The sequence below is a fragment of the Typopeltis vanoorti genome, chromosome 23, assembly GCF_054136105.1.
Source record: "Typopeltis vanoorti isolate ZY-2024b chromosome 23, IOZ_Tvanoo_1.0, whole genome shotgun sequence".
Lineage (NCBI taxonomy): Eukaryota > Metazoa > Arthropoda > Arachnida > Uropygi > Thelyphonidae > Typopeltis > Typopeltis vanoorti.
In genome coordinates this window covers 5,021,473-5,039,741 of record NC_143571.1, presented here as the reverse complement: position 1 = coordinate 5,039,741, position 18,269 = coordinate 5,021,473, and the positions used below count along the sequence as shown (strand labels likewise).

Here is an 18,269-nt window from a genome sequence, read left to right as displayed (position 1 = left end):
TATGCTGCAGTCCTCCACAATGTGCCGGATGGTTTGGTTTATAGCCCCACAGTCACATTGGGGTGTAGGTGATCTTTCCCACTTGTGTAAGCTGTCTGCACAGATACCATGTCCTGTGCATATCTTATTTAGGCTTTTCCACAGATGATGTGGAAGCTCAATCCCTTTCGGGTTTTGGTCGGGACAGATATACTTGTTTAAGTCTGGTGGCAATTTTTCTTTCCAAGTTTCTAGCCATTTTGAATTAACATTGAAATTGCTATTTACTAATTCTTCAGCCAGTATTAGTGGAAGCCATCGGGATTTAAGGCGATTCATATTTTTATATGGGAGGTCTTTATGTATTGGTAACAGGGGGGATTGCTGTTTATTTTTTTTTGTACTCTTTTACTAGAGCATCTTGTCCGCATAGGTTTGGTGGTGCAATATTGCTCAAAGTTGGAAGCCAGTAGAGGGGAGTGGATTTGACACAACCTGTTATTGTCCTCATCGCTGCATTTATTTGCATGTCAGATTTCTTGATATGAAAGCTGTTTAGCCATACTGGTGAACAATATTCTGCTGCAGTCATTTAGACTAAGGCCAACATGGAGTATTGCAGTGTAATAGCAGAAGAACCCCATGTAGAGCTACACAGTTTTTGTATGATGATATTATGGGTTCTGATCTTTAAAGAGAGATTCTCCAGATGTCTTTTGAAAGATAGTGTTCTATCCAAGGTAATACCCTGATATTTAGGGAAATCTTGGTGCTGCAGCATTGTGTTGTTAAAGCTGACCTGAAGTTTCCTATTTGCCAATTTGGTGTTTAGGTGAAAAGAGCTAACCTTGGTCTTATTGAGGTTTGGTGTTAGTCTCCATTTATGAAAGTATTCCCCAATGGTTCTAAGGTCATTTGTGAAAATAACTTCAGTTATTTCAACTCTTGTGTTGGGTGGCGAGGGCTATATCATCAGCATAAGTAAATTTTTTTTTACCTAGGTGTCGGTATTTTGTTACAACATTAACATATTGTTATTTTAAATAACAATATTAGCTTTTTGACCACATTTTTTCGAGAGTATTTTTTCCTTTTTTTTTTTTTTTAACTATTTAAAAGAATTTATATCTACATAAAACTTCTGTGTATAATTATATATTTATGCACTTTATGATAATTTTTTGAACTGATCTGTTTTCTTATTTCATGATTTTAGTTGGTTGATGCTTACCCTTTGGTATCCAAAAGCTATCGTCAGTATGCAGATCCACATAGCACACATGAACAGAAATCTCACTGTTGTGGAATGATGGCACTTCAAGATGGACTTGGACACAGTGACCTAGATCAGTTGATGAAAGAACCTTGTGATTTACAATTTATATTTGGTATGATATTCTTATGGTGTAAGATATTATTTTGGATGAATTAAAAAGGTATAAACACCAGCCTGGTTGGCTGAATGGATAGCATCTCTGATATCCAACTTAAACTTACATGCTATGTTTTGAATCTTGCCATGACTTGAACATCTTTGAATGTCATTAGTAGTGGATAAGTTTCTTTGTTCGGTGCAATACTCACTGACTTAGAGGCATATAAGAGCTTAAAATAATAATGTTTGGTCTTTAGAGCATGGTTCTCAGATTATTTAATCTTTTGTTCCCATAATACTAATTTCTCATAGATTCACTATCTTTTTTTAAAGCACGCTTGTCATTAAAAAATTATTTTTTTTCATTTCCATCGTCCTAATGCCAGAAATATTTTGTTGATGTTTAGTTTTTCATGGGTTCTAAAATTCTAAAACATTTCCTCATGTTACAGAAAATCTATTATTAAAACTACTTTCCAGATCTGTATGAGATGAAATTATTCATCTATTTTTTCATTATCCTCCCCTTCTCTCCCTTCCAAAAAAAAAAAAAAAAAAAGATTGTAAAGGTAAAATGAAAAATATTTTTGCTATGCTTCTGTTATTTGGAGATCGGTATTTCTGCTAATTTTTTGTTTTATTTCTTATGTTTTGATATACCAAATCTGGTTATCTTTGCCAAGTAACTACATGAAGAAGTGAAAGTTTTTTTTTTTTTTTATTAATTATGTTTTTTTTATATGAATCCCATCCATGAAAGGCTACAAACCTATAGTGCATGAGCATCCATGGGCAGGACAAGGATTATTATAATCTGGAAATCCTTCTTTATTGATATCATGCTTATTAGAGATCTGAAGTGGCTTTGAAAGGTTCCATGCTTAGTGTCTCACACCAAGCAGCAAAAATTGTCTGTCACTAAAAGATTTTTACAAACATCTCTACATGTGGGATTCAAAACTCACAGCCTTTTGGTTAGAGAACTGGTATGCTATCCACTTGGTCAACCAGGTCAGCAGATAAATGGTATTTGTAGTAATAAGGAAAAAAAATAACAGGCAAATAAAATATACAAACATTTTCAAATTGCATTGAACATATATAACAGATATAATAACAGGTTATGTTTTTTTTTTTTGAGCCATGATATCTGAGTCATGGTCTGTGGCATTCCTTGTGCTATGAATTTATTAAATTGAAAGCTAATCTTGTGTATGTATGATTTGAAACTTAAACTCTTCTATTCCTCAGAACTTAAAATAGAAGACCAAATACTACTTAGCAACAGACTTTCATTTGATTAGGTATCCTAATTGCATTGTAAATGCTGTCATTACAGTTGCCAAAAAATATATCCCGAGAGGTTTTAGAAAAGAGTATATTCCGGGATGAGATTAAAAGAGTGAGACCCTTTATCAAGAATTTTTGGATAGTGGTGAACAAGAAATCACTGAGGAATTATTGCATAGCCTCAGTGATGCTCGTTGACTCAAGTGGGCAGAGACTGTTGAGTCTCTGGATTTTAACCTCTCTAGCTGCACAGCATAGGGTCTGCTACAAAAACTGGGCAAAGTTTCACAGATAGGACACCAGGAAACCAAAGTGTCTCTTAATCAAGTTGCAAATCGAATACTATCATTGTCAAGAGCACCCCTGAATAATAGCTATGATACTCAAGTTCAAAGAGATCTTGATTAATTGAAAGAGACGTGCAATCAAGAATCTTGTTATTTTTTCCCCTTTCTTGTTACAGAAGTGACTGTTGCATTGGAAGAAATGAAGCCGGATAAGGCTCCAGGATTTGATGGAATGCACTCTGCTACACCACTGTGGTAAATATGCGCATTTCTGGCTATCAAAGTTTTACTCTGGTATTTTACAGACTGGACATTTACCTTCAGAGTTTAAAATATCAAAAATAATAGATAGGGAGTTATTGACCAATCGCTCTGTTAAGCACATGTTTTAAATTATTGGAGAGACTTCTACTGAATTTTGGGCCTATTTTAGCAGAATAGGCCCAAAAATACTATAATAGGTATATACTGGAGCCATATACCTATTGAACAGGCAGGATTCAGACCAAACAGAAGTACTATAGACCAGGTCCTATCTTTGACTACACATATAGAAATAGGATTTCAGCAGCGCCTTAAGACTTCAGTTGCCTTTATAGACCTCACTGCCACCTATGATACAGTTTGGAGGCAGGGCCTTTTATAAACTACTTAAAGTTATACGATGCAAAATAACAACTGCGTTTCAATAATAATAAAAACAATAATATGCTCAGTAATAAGTTATTCCAGGTTGTTATGGGAACCAAAACAAGTGGAAGCAAATTACTGAATGGGCTTCCCCAGGGTTCTGTCCTTTTTCCGATGTTATTTAGCTTATATATCGCCGACATGCCAGATACCATATCCAGAAAATTTGGATATGCAGATGATTGGGCTCTGGCAACAATTAGTGACTCAATAGAAACTACAGAGACAACACTGATGACTGACCTGGACTCTCTTGGTAGATATTTCAGGAATTGGTGTCTTCAACCAAATACTAACAAGTTTGAGACCTGCTGCTTCCACCTTAATAACAAACTTGCCGATAGAGAACTTCAGGTTTACCTTAATGGACAACTTCTTCGACACAACAGTATCCCAAAGTATTTGAGAATAACTCTTGACAGGTCTCTGACATATAAAAAACACCTCTTGAACATATCAGCTAAAATCAAGACTTGCAACAATATAATTCAGAAAATGACTTGGGGAGCTTCTGCGACGACACTTAGATGCTCAGCTCTCGGCCTTGTATTTTCCACCTCTGAATATGGAGCTCCGGTGTGGATTAACAGCGCACACACCCATTTGGTTGACAAACAGCTCAATAATACTATGCATTTTATTTCAGGGACAGTCAAGAGTACTCCTATAGAATGACTCCCTATTTTAAGCCATGTTCCTTTCCCAGTGTTAAGAAGAGCTAATGCCTTATGTAGGGAGTATAGAAAGATCTAGGAAAAACCTTCCTTTTCCAGTGCATAGAGATGCTTCAAATTTAATAAATAGATTGAAATCGAGATATTCTCCTGTTAGTACTGCTATAAGACTGCTAGAGGACAATTTTAATGTCAATCAAGAGTAGAGATGCCAATGGGAGGTGTTTGCAGATCCAGACCTGCAGAACTTTCCCTGCATTGAAGAACAATCACCTGGATATGACCTCCCACATAAAACTTGGATTACTCTAAATCAGTTGAGGACTAACCATGGTCGATGTGCAGACTTGTTTTACAATTGCCAGAAAATTCGTTCTCCACAATGTGATTGTGGAAGTGAGAATCAGACCATTCACCATATTCGCCAAGAATGCCCACTGAGAGCATATGAAGGAGAGGAACAAGATTTCCTAATTCCAACACCTGCGACTATTGACTGGATTAATAACTTAGATATAAACTTGTAATATCTGACTGATAAAAGAATCTTATTTTCCTATTTGTAATTTCTACTGGTGTTTGTATATTTAATGTGTTTGTGCTTTATACATATTTTTAGAGATGTAGAGTTTAGATTTTTATATATATATATATATATGTGTGTGTGTGTGTGTGTGTGTGTCTATTTATATTTTAATAATAATGTTGTCCTTTTAATTTTACTGGATCTTTTCTCTCATCCCTATTTTTAACTTTAGGGGTGGTTTGATCTGATGTTGAGAATTTTCTCTGTATTAACTGTCTTATGGAACAAGAAGTCAGGAATTTACTACTGTTTTTTAACAAGTCCAGAAAAGAGTATATCTATTTTATTCGGTATTCATTCTAAATTGGAGGACTAGGTGGCATATGTTCAGATAGTTGGAAAAAAAAAGGGGAAAAAAAAGCTCTCTGTGGTGCTTCCAGATGATCAAAATATTGCAGATGTAAACTGCAGGTTTTTTGTGGTGGTTTATTTAGTCCTTCAATTCAAATTCTTCCATAAAATGTCACACCATGGGGGGAGGGAGGAGAGACCTTGTGTTGTGGCAAGAGCAGAGATTCAAGCAAGCCAAAAAAACAGTATGTCTATGGCGAATAACTATGACCACTACATAATAGCATAATAAGTTAATATTTGCAGTAGGAAGAGGATGTTTAGTATCTTTAGTGTCTCTTCACTGGGGATGCTTGTTAAAAGTGGTACTGCATCTAGGCTTGTGATAAAGAGTTTTCCAAACTTTTAAAATCTTGTAGCTTTGAGGTGACATCCCCTAAGCATTTGTATAAAATTGTTTTACTGAAGTGAAGTCTAGAAAGTGTGGCCAAATGCTTGCAAAGTTAATAAACAAGCAGGTCCACTGATTTATGGGTTCTTGGAGTTCCCATAAATCCTATTAGTTATAGGATGCTTTAACTTTAATTTTGCCTTCAGTTCTTTGGCCAGGTTACCATATATTGAACATTCTATAATAACATTTTATACTAATCTTCCTTTAAATATTCGATCTTTTTGACATGGTTGACACAGTGGTGTAGCTAGAGCTTTTGCAGCCCGGGGCGGTCCCTGAGTTTTCTGCCCCTCTCAATACACACCAAAAATAGTACAAATAGTCAAAACAACATATAGGGAAATAAATTAAAGCATTATGTTTATTTTTGAAGTAAAACTTTAATTTTAGTATTCTAAAAAAATGTTATTTTTCTTGCTTTTCTGTTAGCAAAATTGTTGATGACATTGGCAAAGTCTATTTCATATTAATGTAGATAATTCTTAATCAATTTTATTTAGAAAAACTCCTCGCAAAACTAGCAACACTTACAGCAATTGTGAGGAAAATTCACAGTAGTATTACAATATTTGGAAATGAGTTCTCGAGACTGTATTTTAGAATTAACTGTGAAAGTTCAAAAAGGTTCAAAGTGCTGCTTGGGGCGGACCACTTCCTCTGCTCCTCCCTGGCTACACCTCTAGATTGACATCCTTTTATGTGAAAGTTTCTCTGCTGTCTGAAATGATTATTACATTATCTTTGTCAGACCACAGCACAATGATTCTGCTATTTATTTATTTTGAGATCTCGCAATGCATTTTTATTAATTTTTTGCTAGTCCAGCAAGAGATGATCAAAATGTTCAGCTTCCAAAGAAACTCCATCTTCTTTGGAGACTTGGCATATAACACAGTTGAAGCAGTTTGTGAACAGACTTCTTTCACTTTTGCATTCAACAGATTATTTAACTCAGTTTCTTATACAAGTGACAAAAATTTCATTCTGAGAAATCAGATTGCTTATATATGCAGTATATCTTAGTGTGCTACTATAAGAATATGTCTTAACATAAAGAAAAGTGCCCATAAATTCTATTAGTTTTAATAAGTGTGCCTTAAATTCTATAAGGCACAGACTCTTTCTAGATAAAGACTTACTTGATTGCTATCTAAACAAGGGTCTTGAAAGAACCAGGTCATTGTATTCAAAGAAGAGTAGAAAAAATCAACAACAACAACAACAACAAAAAAATAACCATTTTGATTAATAAAAAATCATCTAAAGAAGTTGCTGTTAAAGAAATTGTCACACATTTTCCAAAGCAAGAACATTTAGCTTTATCCAAATTCTTTAGCTTTGGCAATAATGCTGCAAGCTATTTCTAAAATAGATTTCATGGCAAAAGTAATTATGTTTAAAGTAATTTGTCAAATGAAAAAGTGAGTTCTGCATTCAAATTGTCTCAATTCTGCTGCCTGTTGTGTCTTGTAACCATAACTTAGCAAAAGATGAACAAAGTGCATTTGCAGAATCTCAGAAAAATTATCTTTGTGCTTCATTCTGACATGTGCAATGAAAGCGTCATTTTTGATGTTATAGGTTATGAGTAAAAAATGTCAACACCAGATCAGATGACCAAATTATTTATAGGAGGATCAGATCTTATTCCCATGTGGAAAATATAGCTTAAGACAAACGTTATAAGCACTCTGGTATTTTGCCTTGGTATTTATGGGAGTCCCAAGATACATAAAGATGGTTCCATTGTTTATGTGTGTTGATAGCATTGACTTGCTTACTCATTTTTCAGATATGTAGGTACATTTCTTCTCAGACTACAGAATTTTAGTCTCAGATAATGACTTTCTAACAAGCTTAAGTGTAATATCACTTTATCATAAACCTTTGAAGAAATATGAACATTTGAACAATCTGTTCCTACTCCAGATGTTACACTTATTTCATTATTATGAGAGACAATTTCAATGGAAAAAAAATTAAGAAATTAAGTGCCTTGCCATGTGCTCACCATTGTTTTCCCTTCCAGGCCTTAAATGATTCATTACAAAAAAACAAAACAAAACAGCACTTTGGATCCACTACGTGAACAGTATTCTGATAATCTGGGAAGAAACACATTATAGATGCTAGATGCATACTATTAAATTTTTTGACTATCTGAACCTATTCCTATACCCAACCATTTAATTTCTGATGAAAATTCAGCAAGAAGGTACCCCTTACTGGACATCTTAATAAGAAACAGTGGAGAATGCTTTGTGTTTTCAGTGTTCTGTAAGGCAAACTAACACACAGATATATTTCATCATCATCATCATCAAATTCCTGCCATGTACCGTCAAGGGGTGTACACGATATGATAGTACTACATGAAAAAAATTACATCATTACTAACTTCCTATCTACAATTTTCCTCCAGATCAGTCTGTTACTTGTCAAGACTCCAACATTATCAGATCTTATATTTCTATCGTCTAAGGCACTTTGTACCGTATCAATCCACCTATATCTTGGTCTTCCTCTGGGTCGTTTCCTGCCAACATTATCAACATTTGGTCTGAGATTAGCTCTGCTAACGCATTCCTGGATGCTGACAAGTTCTTTCCTAATATCCTCATTTTTAATATGATATTGCCATTGATTCCATCTGTTCCCGCCTATAATCTTTCATAGGGCTCTCATATCTGCGGTCTCTAGTCTTTGGTCAAGCCAGTACTTCTGAGAGCTGGGTCAGTACTTCTGACCCAGCTCTCAGATCCATAAGTTAAAACTGGTTTGAACACTGTCTTGTATACAGCTAATTTAGTGTTCCGACTAATTTCTCTCTTATTCCATATGAATTTATTCATTTGACTTCCCACCATACCAGCTTTGCTGATTCTGTTGTCTATTTCTATATTTAATTTACCATCTTCAGTAAAAATCGTGCCTAAGTAGCTGAAATGTTTTACTTGTTCCACAGGTTCTCCATTCACAACACAGTTGACATTTTCAATGATTCTGCCTATTTTCATTGTCTTTGTCTTTTTATTGCTGACCTTCATACCATATCTATTACAACAGCTATTCAATTGGTCAGAGAATCTTGCAAACTTGTAGCGGATTTATTTAGAAGTATAACATCATCCGCATAAAGCAAAGAGCTGATGTTAACATCTCCAATTTTGATATCATGTTTAATACCACTTTCCTTCATAATGTGATCCATATAGATAATGAATAACAGAGGGGATAATGTACATCCTTGTCTCACACCAGATTTAACATTAAACCATCTTCCTGTACTTCCTTCAATTCTATCTGCTGACTCACAACTCAAATAAAGACTAAGTATTGCTTCATATAATGCCCCATTGACACCATATAACTGCAGCGTATTGAATAGCTTTTCTCTTGGCACCTTGTCATATGCCTTTTCCAAATCAACAAAACTTAAATACAGATCTATGTTATATTCCCATGCTTTCTCGACTATTTGTCATAAAGTGAAGATCAGATCCTGACAGCCTCTGTTTGGCCTGAATCCAACTTGTTCTTCACCAAACTTTTCTTCCACAATTCTTCTCAACCGTTTCTCAAGTATACTTGCATAGATCTTGCCAGGAACACTCAGTAGGGAAATACCTCTGTAATTCTCCCATTCAGTTTTATTTCCCTTTTTATATATGGGTACTATGAGTGCTCTACTCCAATCATCGGGAATTCGTCCCTCTGTCCAGGCCTTCTGAACTATGCAGTACAGCCACTGTAAGACTTTTATACCACCATACTTCAGCATTTCTGGTCAAATATCATCTATTCCTGCTGCCTTTCCACATTTTAAGCCTTTCATGGTTTTTTCTACTTCAAGTATGGATATATATTCCTGACTGCATGCCTGGTCAGTATTTTTTACCACTGTGCTGTAATCACTGCTTGTTTCATTTAGCAGTTTTTCAAAGTAATTACTCCATACCTCAAGGATATCTTTTTCTCCTGTTTTCATTTCACCTTTATCATCTCTAACTCCTTTTACAGCACTCTTTCCTCCATTCCTAAGCTTCTTCAACAACCTCCAGAATATTTTGCCACCTTCTTGATATTTATTTTCTATATTCCTGCCAAAGTCCTCCCATGACTTTTGTTTAACTAGTTTTACACAGTGTTTAGCATTCTTGCATTTGTCTCTACATTTTCTAAGAGCACAAGCTGACTTATTTGACAGGAACTTTTGATATGCTTTCTTCTTTTCCTTCACTGCCTCTTTAACTTCCTGTGTCCACCAGGGAGTTCTGATTTTTTTATCCTTGCAGACAACCTCACCACATGCCTCTCTGGCAGAATCAATCAATGTTTCCTTCAGAGTTTGCCACTGAATCTAAAAGGTTTGATTCCTGTTCTCAAACTCTTTCATTTTTTCTTCAATACTCTTTGTGTATTTTAGTCTACAGTTCACATCTGAGAGCTGCTCAACTTTTATTTGCTTTAAAACTTTCTTACATGTTATTCTTTTCAATATGAAATTCAATTTTATCCTGCTCAAGACTAAATAGTGATCACTTCCAATTTCAAATCCTCTGTACATTCTGGTGTCCTGCACCAGATAGAAAACATCACTATCAACAATAACATAGTCAATGAGACTTTTCTTATTCCTAGCCTCTTCTCTCCATGTGAATTTGTGCACATTTTTATGTTGGAACATGGTGTTAGTAATAACCAGTCCATGTCCTGAGCAGAAATCTAACAGATATTTGCCATTATTATTAGCTTTGCTCTTTTCTCCAAATTTTCCCAAAATATTTTTATATGTCTGACAATCATTTCCTACTCTGCTATTTAGATTCCCAACAAGGACCAACTATTTCATTATAAGATATATTTCATTACAAGATTAAACCACCCCTGGAGTCAAAAATAGTTAACTCAGAAACAAAATGCCATGCTGGGAGGAAATCAGGACTCCAGCAGCATTAGAAGAACACAAGTTTATTAAACAGATATGTTTTTGAAGAACAGCTTTAACTAAAGACATCCAGAAACGAATTCATACCTCTTCACAACTCTCTCACCTCTTTGTAATATCATGCATGTTATCAAATTTGTAGGAGGAATGTTGGTCAAGATTACAAAGATCTTAAAATGTTATGATATTAAAGTGGCATTCTAACCTTTTAACCAAAAAATAGTTCTTCAGTTCTCAGAGCTTATCAAAAAAAGAAACATAAAAGGAATGATGAAATAAGACTTTCCTTATATATCACTGAAAAGTTGCATTAAGTGAGATTTAGCAATCGTTCCTATTTTTTTTAATTTATTATTATTATTATTTTATGGGGAACCCATTAATGAGTCCTTGCATAAAAAGAAAATATCTTTTTTAAGCTGTTTTAGGAAAAAAACTATCTGATATTTAGCCTTCCTCTGTGGGAAATGAGTTTAGTCTCACATAATTGTACCTGGTTAGTAGTATCTGGCATCTTCCTTACTGTGGGATATGAGTTTGGTCTCACATAATTGTACACCCATAAAGTCATCCTTCAGCCTAATAGCACAGTTGCATGCTGTACGGAATGTTATTATTATTATACAGGCACCTCCATGGAGTCCGAAGACTCATCGTGGGAGACCCAGTCTATCCATACAATCTATTGTACCTCTTCTTGAACCTATTAACAGATAAAGCACTCAGAACTGACTCTGCCAACCCATTCCATTTCATTCACCACTTGAAGCAAAAAAATCTAGTCCTCGCACCAATACTTAACCACACCTGCCAGGGATGATCCCTTGTTTGGTCCCTTAGCCAAGTGCTGGAACATTTCCCCTGCATCAATCCTATAAAACTCTTTGAGCAACTTAAATGTTTCTATCATATCCCCTCTTTTTCTCCTATCAACTAACTTCTGCAATCCACATACCCTCAATCTCTCCACATAAGGAACATTCCATAGGCCAATCGCCATCTTGGTCACTTGACTCTGAATTCTCTCCACTGCTTCCTCAATCTTCCTGTTGTTAGCAATATTTTTACAGTTGACTAAGAATGCTGTGACCAGTTTCTAAAGATTTCATATTATTTTAAAATGAGTAAATCAAGACTTCTTTGAAGGACCCTGACAGCATAGTAGAGGAATTTAATTATTTCATAAATGGCTTTGTAGAAGGTAGGTTTGTGATGGAATAATACATGAAAAGGCTGCATTATTACTACCTTGACAATTTTCCTCCAAATAATCTGTCAGGACTCCAATATTGGTAGATCTTATATTTTAGTCTTTTAAGCATTTTTTAGTATATCGGTCCATCTAGATCATGGTTTTCCTCTGGATCTTTTATCCCGAGTCCTTGCAAAAAAAAAAAAAAAAAAGCCCTTGTTTTGCTAACTTTTTCTCTCCCATTCTGTTTAAGTGAGCACCACTTGAGATTAGTTCTAATCACATCATCCTAACTAGATGTAACCAACTTAAGTTCTTTCGTAATATTTTTATGATACTTCCATTGATACAATCTGTGCTCCAGTCTTTGATCAAGTGTTTTCCTTTTCATGAAAACACTTCCACTTCCCCCAGTTTTCAAATCCATAAGTTAAAATGGGTTTGAACACTATCTTGTATATAGCTTGGTTAGTGTTTTGGCTAATTTCTCTCTTATTCCATATAAATTTATTCAGTTGATTTCCTATTATATGAGCTGTGATGATTCTGTTTCCATATTTAATTTGCCACTTTCACTAAAAATTATGCTTAAATAGTTGAAATGTTTTACTTATTTTATAGGTTCTCCACAGGATACAGTTGTTTTCAATGTTCTGGGCCATTTTCATAGTCTCTGTCTCTTTATTTTGATTTTTGTACCAAATTTATTACAGCAGTTAGTCAGGGACTTCTGCTGGATTTATTTAGGAATTGAACATCATCTCCCTAAAAGAAAGAATTGAGATTAACATCTCTAATTTTGATTTTTAGTTCTGCTTTCTTTCATAATGTGATCCATATAGATGATGAATCAAAGTGGAGATACTGTACACCCTTGTCTCACACCTGATTTTAAATCCAACACTTTCCTATGCATCCTTCAATTCTAGCTGCTGACTTACAACTATAGATTAAATATTGGTTGATATAATGTCTCACACCATATAACTAGTGTTTTGAACAGCTATTCTCTTGGCAACTTGTTATATTCCCTTTCCAGAATTAAAAAACTTAGATACAGTTCCTTGTTATGTTTCCATGATTTCTCAACTGTTTGTTAGTGAAAATCTGTTCCTCTTTACAACCTCTATTGTTCTCCAGGTTTCCCTTCTACCATTTTTCTCACCTTTTCTAAGTATGCTTGAATAAAACTTATCAGGAATATTTAGTAGAGACATTCCTTTGTAATTCTCACATTGTTTTGTTTCCCTTTTTATAGATGGATACTATGAGAGCTGTACCCCAATTGACTAGAATTCGATCCTCAGACCAAGCTTTCTGAATTATGCAGTATAGCTGCTATAAAACTTTTATACCTCCATTTGAACATTTCTGGTTGAATGTTTTGACTGATTATATAGATGGTTGTTCAGTCTGTACATTAATGATATTGAGAAGGATCTGACAAGAGCTGTTCAATTCCTTGCTGATGATGCAAAGATAGGTAGGGAAATCAGAGATGCTACTGATATCCAGCACTTACAGAATGATTTGAATAATTTGGTATAGTGGAGCCTATGATGATGGCTTTCTATTCAGTTGTGGTAAGTGTAAAGTTATGCACTTTAGTGCAATGAGATTTCCATGGCATATTATATTGGTGGGATTATACTACAAAAATCTGATGGGAATAGGGATCATAGATTATGGTGGATAGGAATTTGAAGTTCAGAGTTCACATAGCAAAAATTACAAATACAGCTTAGAGGATAATTGCATTATTTCAACGAACATTAAGGATAACAAAGTCATTTTGCTTCTTTACAAGATCTTGATATAACCCCACTTGTACTGCGTCAGATCTGATGTAGTACAAGTGACGAATTATAACAATGTCAAGTGCTTTCCTAATATCCCTGTTTTTAATATGATACTGCCATTGATGCCATCTGCTCACTCCCCTGATCTTTCTCAGACCTGTTATCTTCGATAAGAGTCTCCAGTCTTTGATAATTTTTTTATATCTAATCTAGCTCAGATCCATAAGTTAAAATTTGCTTGACTACTGACTTGTATACAGCTAGTTTTTAGTGTTTTGACTAATTTCTCTCTTATTCCTGACTTCCTTCAATACCTACTTTGCTAATTCCGCTGTCTATTTCCATATGTAATTTAATTCCGCTGTCTATTTCCATATGTAATTTAATTCCGCTGTCTATTTCCATATGTAATTTGTCTTCTTCGCTAAAAATTGTGGCTAAATAGCTCAATTGTTTTTTAGGTTCTCCATTCAAAATGCAATTGTTGTTTTCAACGTTTCTTTCTATTTTCATTGTCTTTTTGTTGTGGATCTTTATACCAAATTTCAATTATTTCAAAACTGATTTTGAAGTAAAATTACTCTTCTTCAAAAAAGTATAATCGGTTTGTTCAGAAATTAAAACATTTAATGCGGTTCATAGTGTGTGTGTGTGTGTGTGTGTGTGTGTGTGTGTGTGTGTGTGTGTGTGTGTGTGTGTGTGTGTGTGTGTGTGTGTGTGTGTGTGAGATGATAATTAATAAGTGGATTCTGGATGTTTTGTTTTTGCATTTTTCTTAGAATAATTGATTTGATTGTATGCAGGTACTATTTATTATGTTTAAATAATCTTATTATTCAAAATGTTTTCTGTCACATTTTGAAACTTATTTTAAATACATTTAGAGAATTTTTAATTTTCATAGAACTATTAAAAGTACAAGAATCTGGGCAGTATGATAAAGAATCTTGGGCCATGGATCCAGATGAAAAACTGAGTTCAGTACCGATGCTCAAAGATATTGGTAATTCCTTTTATAAGCAAAAAAAATTCCATGAAGCTGCTGAAAAATATGCTGAAGCTTTGAATAGGCTAGAACAACTTTTGTTGAGGTAATGTTATCATTAAAATGAAATGCTTAACATTATAAATTGTAAAAGCAAAAATGCTGTTGGTTTGTAGTAAGTTAGTAATTATCTCTTTCCTTTCTTATTGGTAGTTTTCTAAGAAAAAATGAAGGGAAAAAAATCTGAGTAAATCTGTTTTGTAATCATATTTTATTCTAAGATATAGTAATTATTGTTGGTGGCGGAGTTTAATTTACTCAGAGAGTTCCTTATCCTATTTGTAGTCTATGTCAAAGTAGAATACTGTGTTTAAAACACAATACTAGCAAGTATTATTCCAAACTTAATTTATGATAGCTTGATAACTTTAAGGATTCAAAACATTATTATATATTGCAAATAGTATACATCTTAGCTGCTGTAATGGCTGAAGCAGCTAAGGCTATGAGGCTAGTGTATTTCTGCTAATTGCATATGTCTATCTAGCCAGTTTCTGTTTTGCAGTTTTGGAAAACTTTGAAATTCAGTACATGGCAGGTGAATGAAATGTGGATTTGGCAAGGCCAAGATAATAATTCCAAGGGTTGTCGAGAAGAAAACTCTGCCACCTCTTTGAGGCCAACTAAGGTTCTGCTAACAGCAGACACTGTTTAAGCTTTTCTTTTAGTGTTACACAGTGATTAGCATTCATTTCAGTAAATTATGGAAACTACAACCATGTTAGGAATAACTACTTTAATTTCCTGACGTTTCATCCTTCATATTAAGACCATCATCTGGAGTATGCACATGTATATACAAAGACAAGCTATATTACATTTCAAACAGTATGCCAAAGTGACAATGATTTGATTTCTGTTATTCTACTGACCTCTAGCAAAAAAAAAAAATGCTACATCAAAGCTGTATCCTATTTATAACATCATCAGAGAACAAAGTGCCTTAGATGATAGAAATATAAGATCTGATAATGTTGGAGTCTTGACAAGTAATAGACTGATTTGGAGGAAAATTGTAGATAGGAAGTTAGTAATGATGTAATTTTTTTCATGTAGTACTATCATATCCTGTACACCCCTTGAGGGTACATGGCAGGAATTTGATGATGATGATGATGACTTTTAATACAGCAAAATTGTGGCCTAATTAATAATTTAACATAAGTGTTTGTTATGTTGAAGCTAAAATCCTAGATTACTACAGTACTAATTATAATTAACTCTTAGATCCAAAGGTTATGTCTCCTCCATGTGGGGCATCTGTTTGTGGTGGAGAATGAAAAGGGCCAGTGAAGGTACTGGCCCTTTTCATTCTTTCTCTTTTTCTTTGCTTTTCTTCCTGTATTCTTTGCTCTACTTCTCCTGAATCTTTTTCACTATCCTTTTTCCAGACCACCATCACTGGGATCCAATGCCCTGCTGCCGTGTTTGCTGTGCAGTGCGACCCGTGGACATCCGGAAAGGGGGATCCTGGTAGTCTTGCACTACTTTGGCCCCTGCTTCGGCAAGACGGGTGGTCCTGGATGGCCCAGCCAGGATCAGTCAGCTAGTGGGCTTGCCTGCAAGGGTCAAACAAAGTCCCAACCAAGTACTGATAATGTAGACACAGCATATGGAAACAGAAGTAAGAAACAAAAGATATCAGATACTAACATAAATGTACCAACCTTTTTAATCATTCATGCAACAGGTGAAAAACCAATTGGGAAAATGTCACCCTTCTTTATCCAAAAAGGTTTAGAAGGACTGGCAGGACCTCCCAAAACTGTCAAGAAATTGCGTTCTGGTGATATCCTCATGGAAACAATGTGCAAACAACATTCCGAGAAACTACTGAGAGCAACGACAATGGGTGGAATACAAATTGCAGTAACACTTCACAGAACACTCAATTCCAGTAGAGGAGTGATATCAGAACGGGATCTCCTTGAGGTTCCTGATGAGGAGATATGTTCAGAGCTTAAAGATCAAAGAGTGACGGGTGTGATGCACATCCTGATATGCAGGGATGGTCGCCTGGTCTCAACCAAGAACATCATCCTTACTTTTGATACACCTAGGCTTCTGACATCTGTAAAAGCAGGGTATCTCAGCTGTCCTGTTAGTACATCCCTAACCCGCTTTAAGATGCTTTAAATGTCAAAGATATGGACATGCCCAAACTGCCTGTCGTGGTTCTACTACCTGTGCCTGATGTAGTAGTAAAGAATATGAAAATAAATCGTGCTGTGAAAAAAAAGCTAAATGTGTCAACTGTCAGGGAGATCATCCAGCATACTCTCGTGCATGTCAGAAATGGAAAGATGAAAAAGAGATACAAAAAATTAAAACAGAACAAAACATAACATATCAGGATGCTAAAAGAAAGCTAGCCACCATTACACCTGTTCTACGATCCTCCTATGCTGAAAAAGTAACAATTAAAAAAGTGCCAACAGCAACTCAAACATGTGTCTATTTCACCATTTGATAATTTCGCCATATCTGAACTTTACGATCGCAAGTGTTTCTCTGTTGAGTGCATTAATCACAAGACCTATGGCCTTACTCCAGAGACAACTTCAAAAATGATCCCATTCAGTGAAAACTCATCTGTCAAAAAAATTATGGTGGAGACTTCACTCAAAAAGATAAACCACCAGACACTCGCACAGAAAAAATGGATACCTCGATACCCACTGAAAGCAAACTAAGCATACAAACTGACCCTAACACATTTGATATTTTGAACACTCTACTAGAGGAAGAGATGGACACTGGCCGTCCATACTTCCCTAAAACAGTGGATAAATATAAATCTGACAAAGGTAAGCCCTCAACCTCTTGAAAACCAGACAAGTCAATAAAATGAAAACAATAGGAAAATTTTTACAATGGAACTGTCATGGGATCTTCCAGAATATTGATGATATCAAGATGTTGTTGCAGAAACACAAACCTTTCTGTTTCTGTCTACAGGAAACTTACTTAAGACCCAACGAGAACCATACCTTTAGGAATTTCACTGTTGTACGTAAGGATAGAACTGGAGATGGTCCTGCCCATGGAGGAGTAGCTATCCTAGTGGGCAGTCATACTCCTTTCCATCAGGTCCAACTTAATACTTCTCTGGAAGCAGTAGTGATTCGCTTCTCTGTGGGATTCCTTATTACAGTATGTTCAATTTATTTACCACCAAATGCTGAGTTAAATGAAATTGATCTTGATAACCTTATCTCGCAACTGCCTGAACCCATACTTTTGATGGATGACTTTAACGGTCACAATACTCTATGGGGTAGTGCCAACACTAATAGACGAGGTCGAATCATTGAAAAAATTCTTGATGATAATAACCTTTCCCTTCTAAATAATAAACTCAATACTTTCTTCCATATACCTACCTGCTCATATTCTGCAATTGATCTTACAATCTGTTTCTCTTCCATTCTTCCACTGCTCATGTGGGACGTTGAAGAAAACATATATGGAAGTGATCACTTTCCTGTTCTTTGTACAATGTCTTCACAGGAACCATGTTCACCCACACGGATACCTATATGGAAAATGGACCAGGCCAACTGGAACACTTTCTCTCATCTTGCAAAATTTAATGCCGATGCCATCAGTCAAACACATATCAATGAAGCTGTAAAATATATAACAGAATGCATTGTCCA

General features: G+C 35.2%; 1 protein-coding gene across 2 annotated transcripts in view; it reads left to right on the top strand.

Annotated features, from left to right (window-relative positions):
• The window catches only part of LOC150093588 (AH receptor-interacting protein-like), a 108,300-nt gene that overhangs the window by 18,838 nt on the left and 71,193 nt on the right, over positions 1-18,269 (top strand). For both annotated transcript variants that reach the window (XR_016550337.1, XM_090413106.1), the window contains exons 2-3: positions 1,196-1,367; positions 14,470-14,656. Coding sequence is in view for 1 of the 2 variants with exons in the window: in XM_090413106.1 (XP_090269232.1) it covers positions 1,196-1,367; positions 14,470-14,656 (359 nt within the window). In the remaining variant the exon portion in view is untranslated. The remainder of the gene's footprint in view (positions 1-1,195; positions 1,368-14,469; positions 14,657-18,269) is intronic.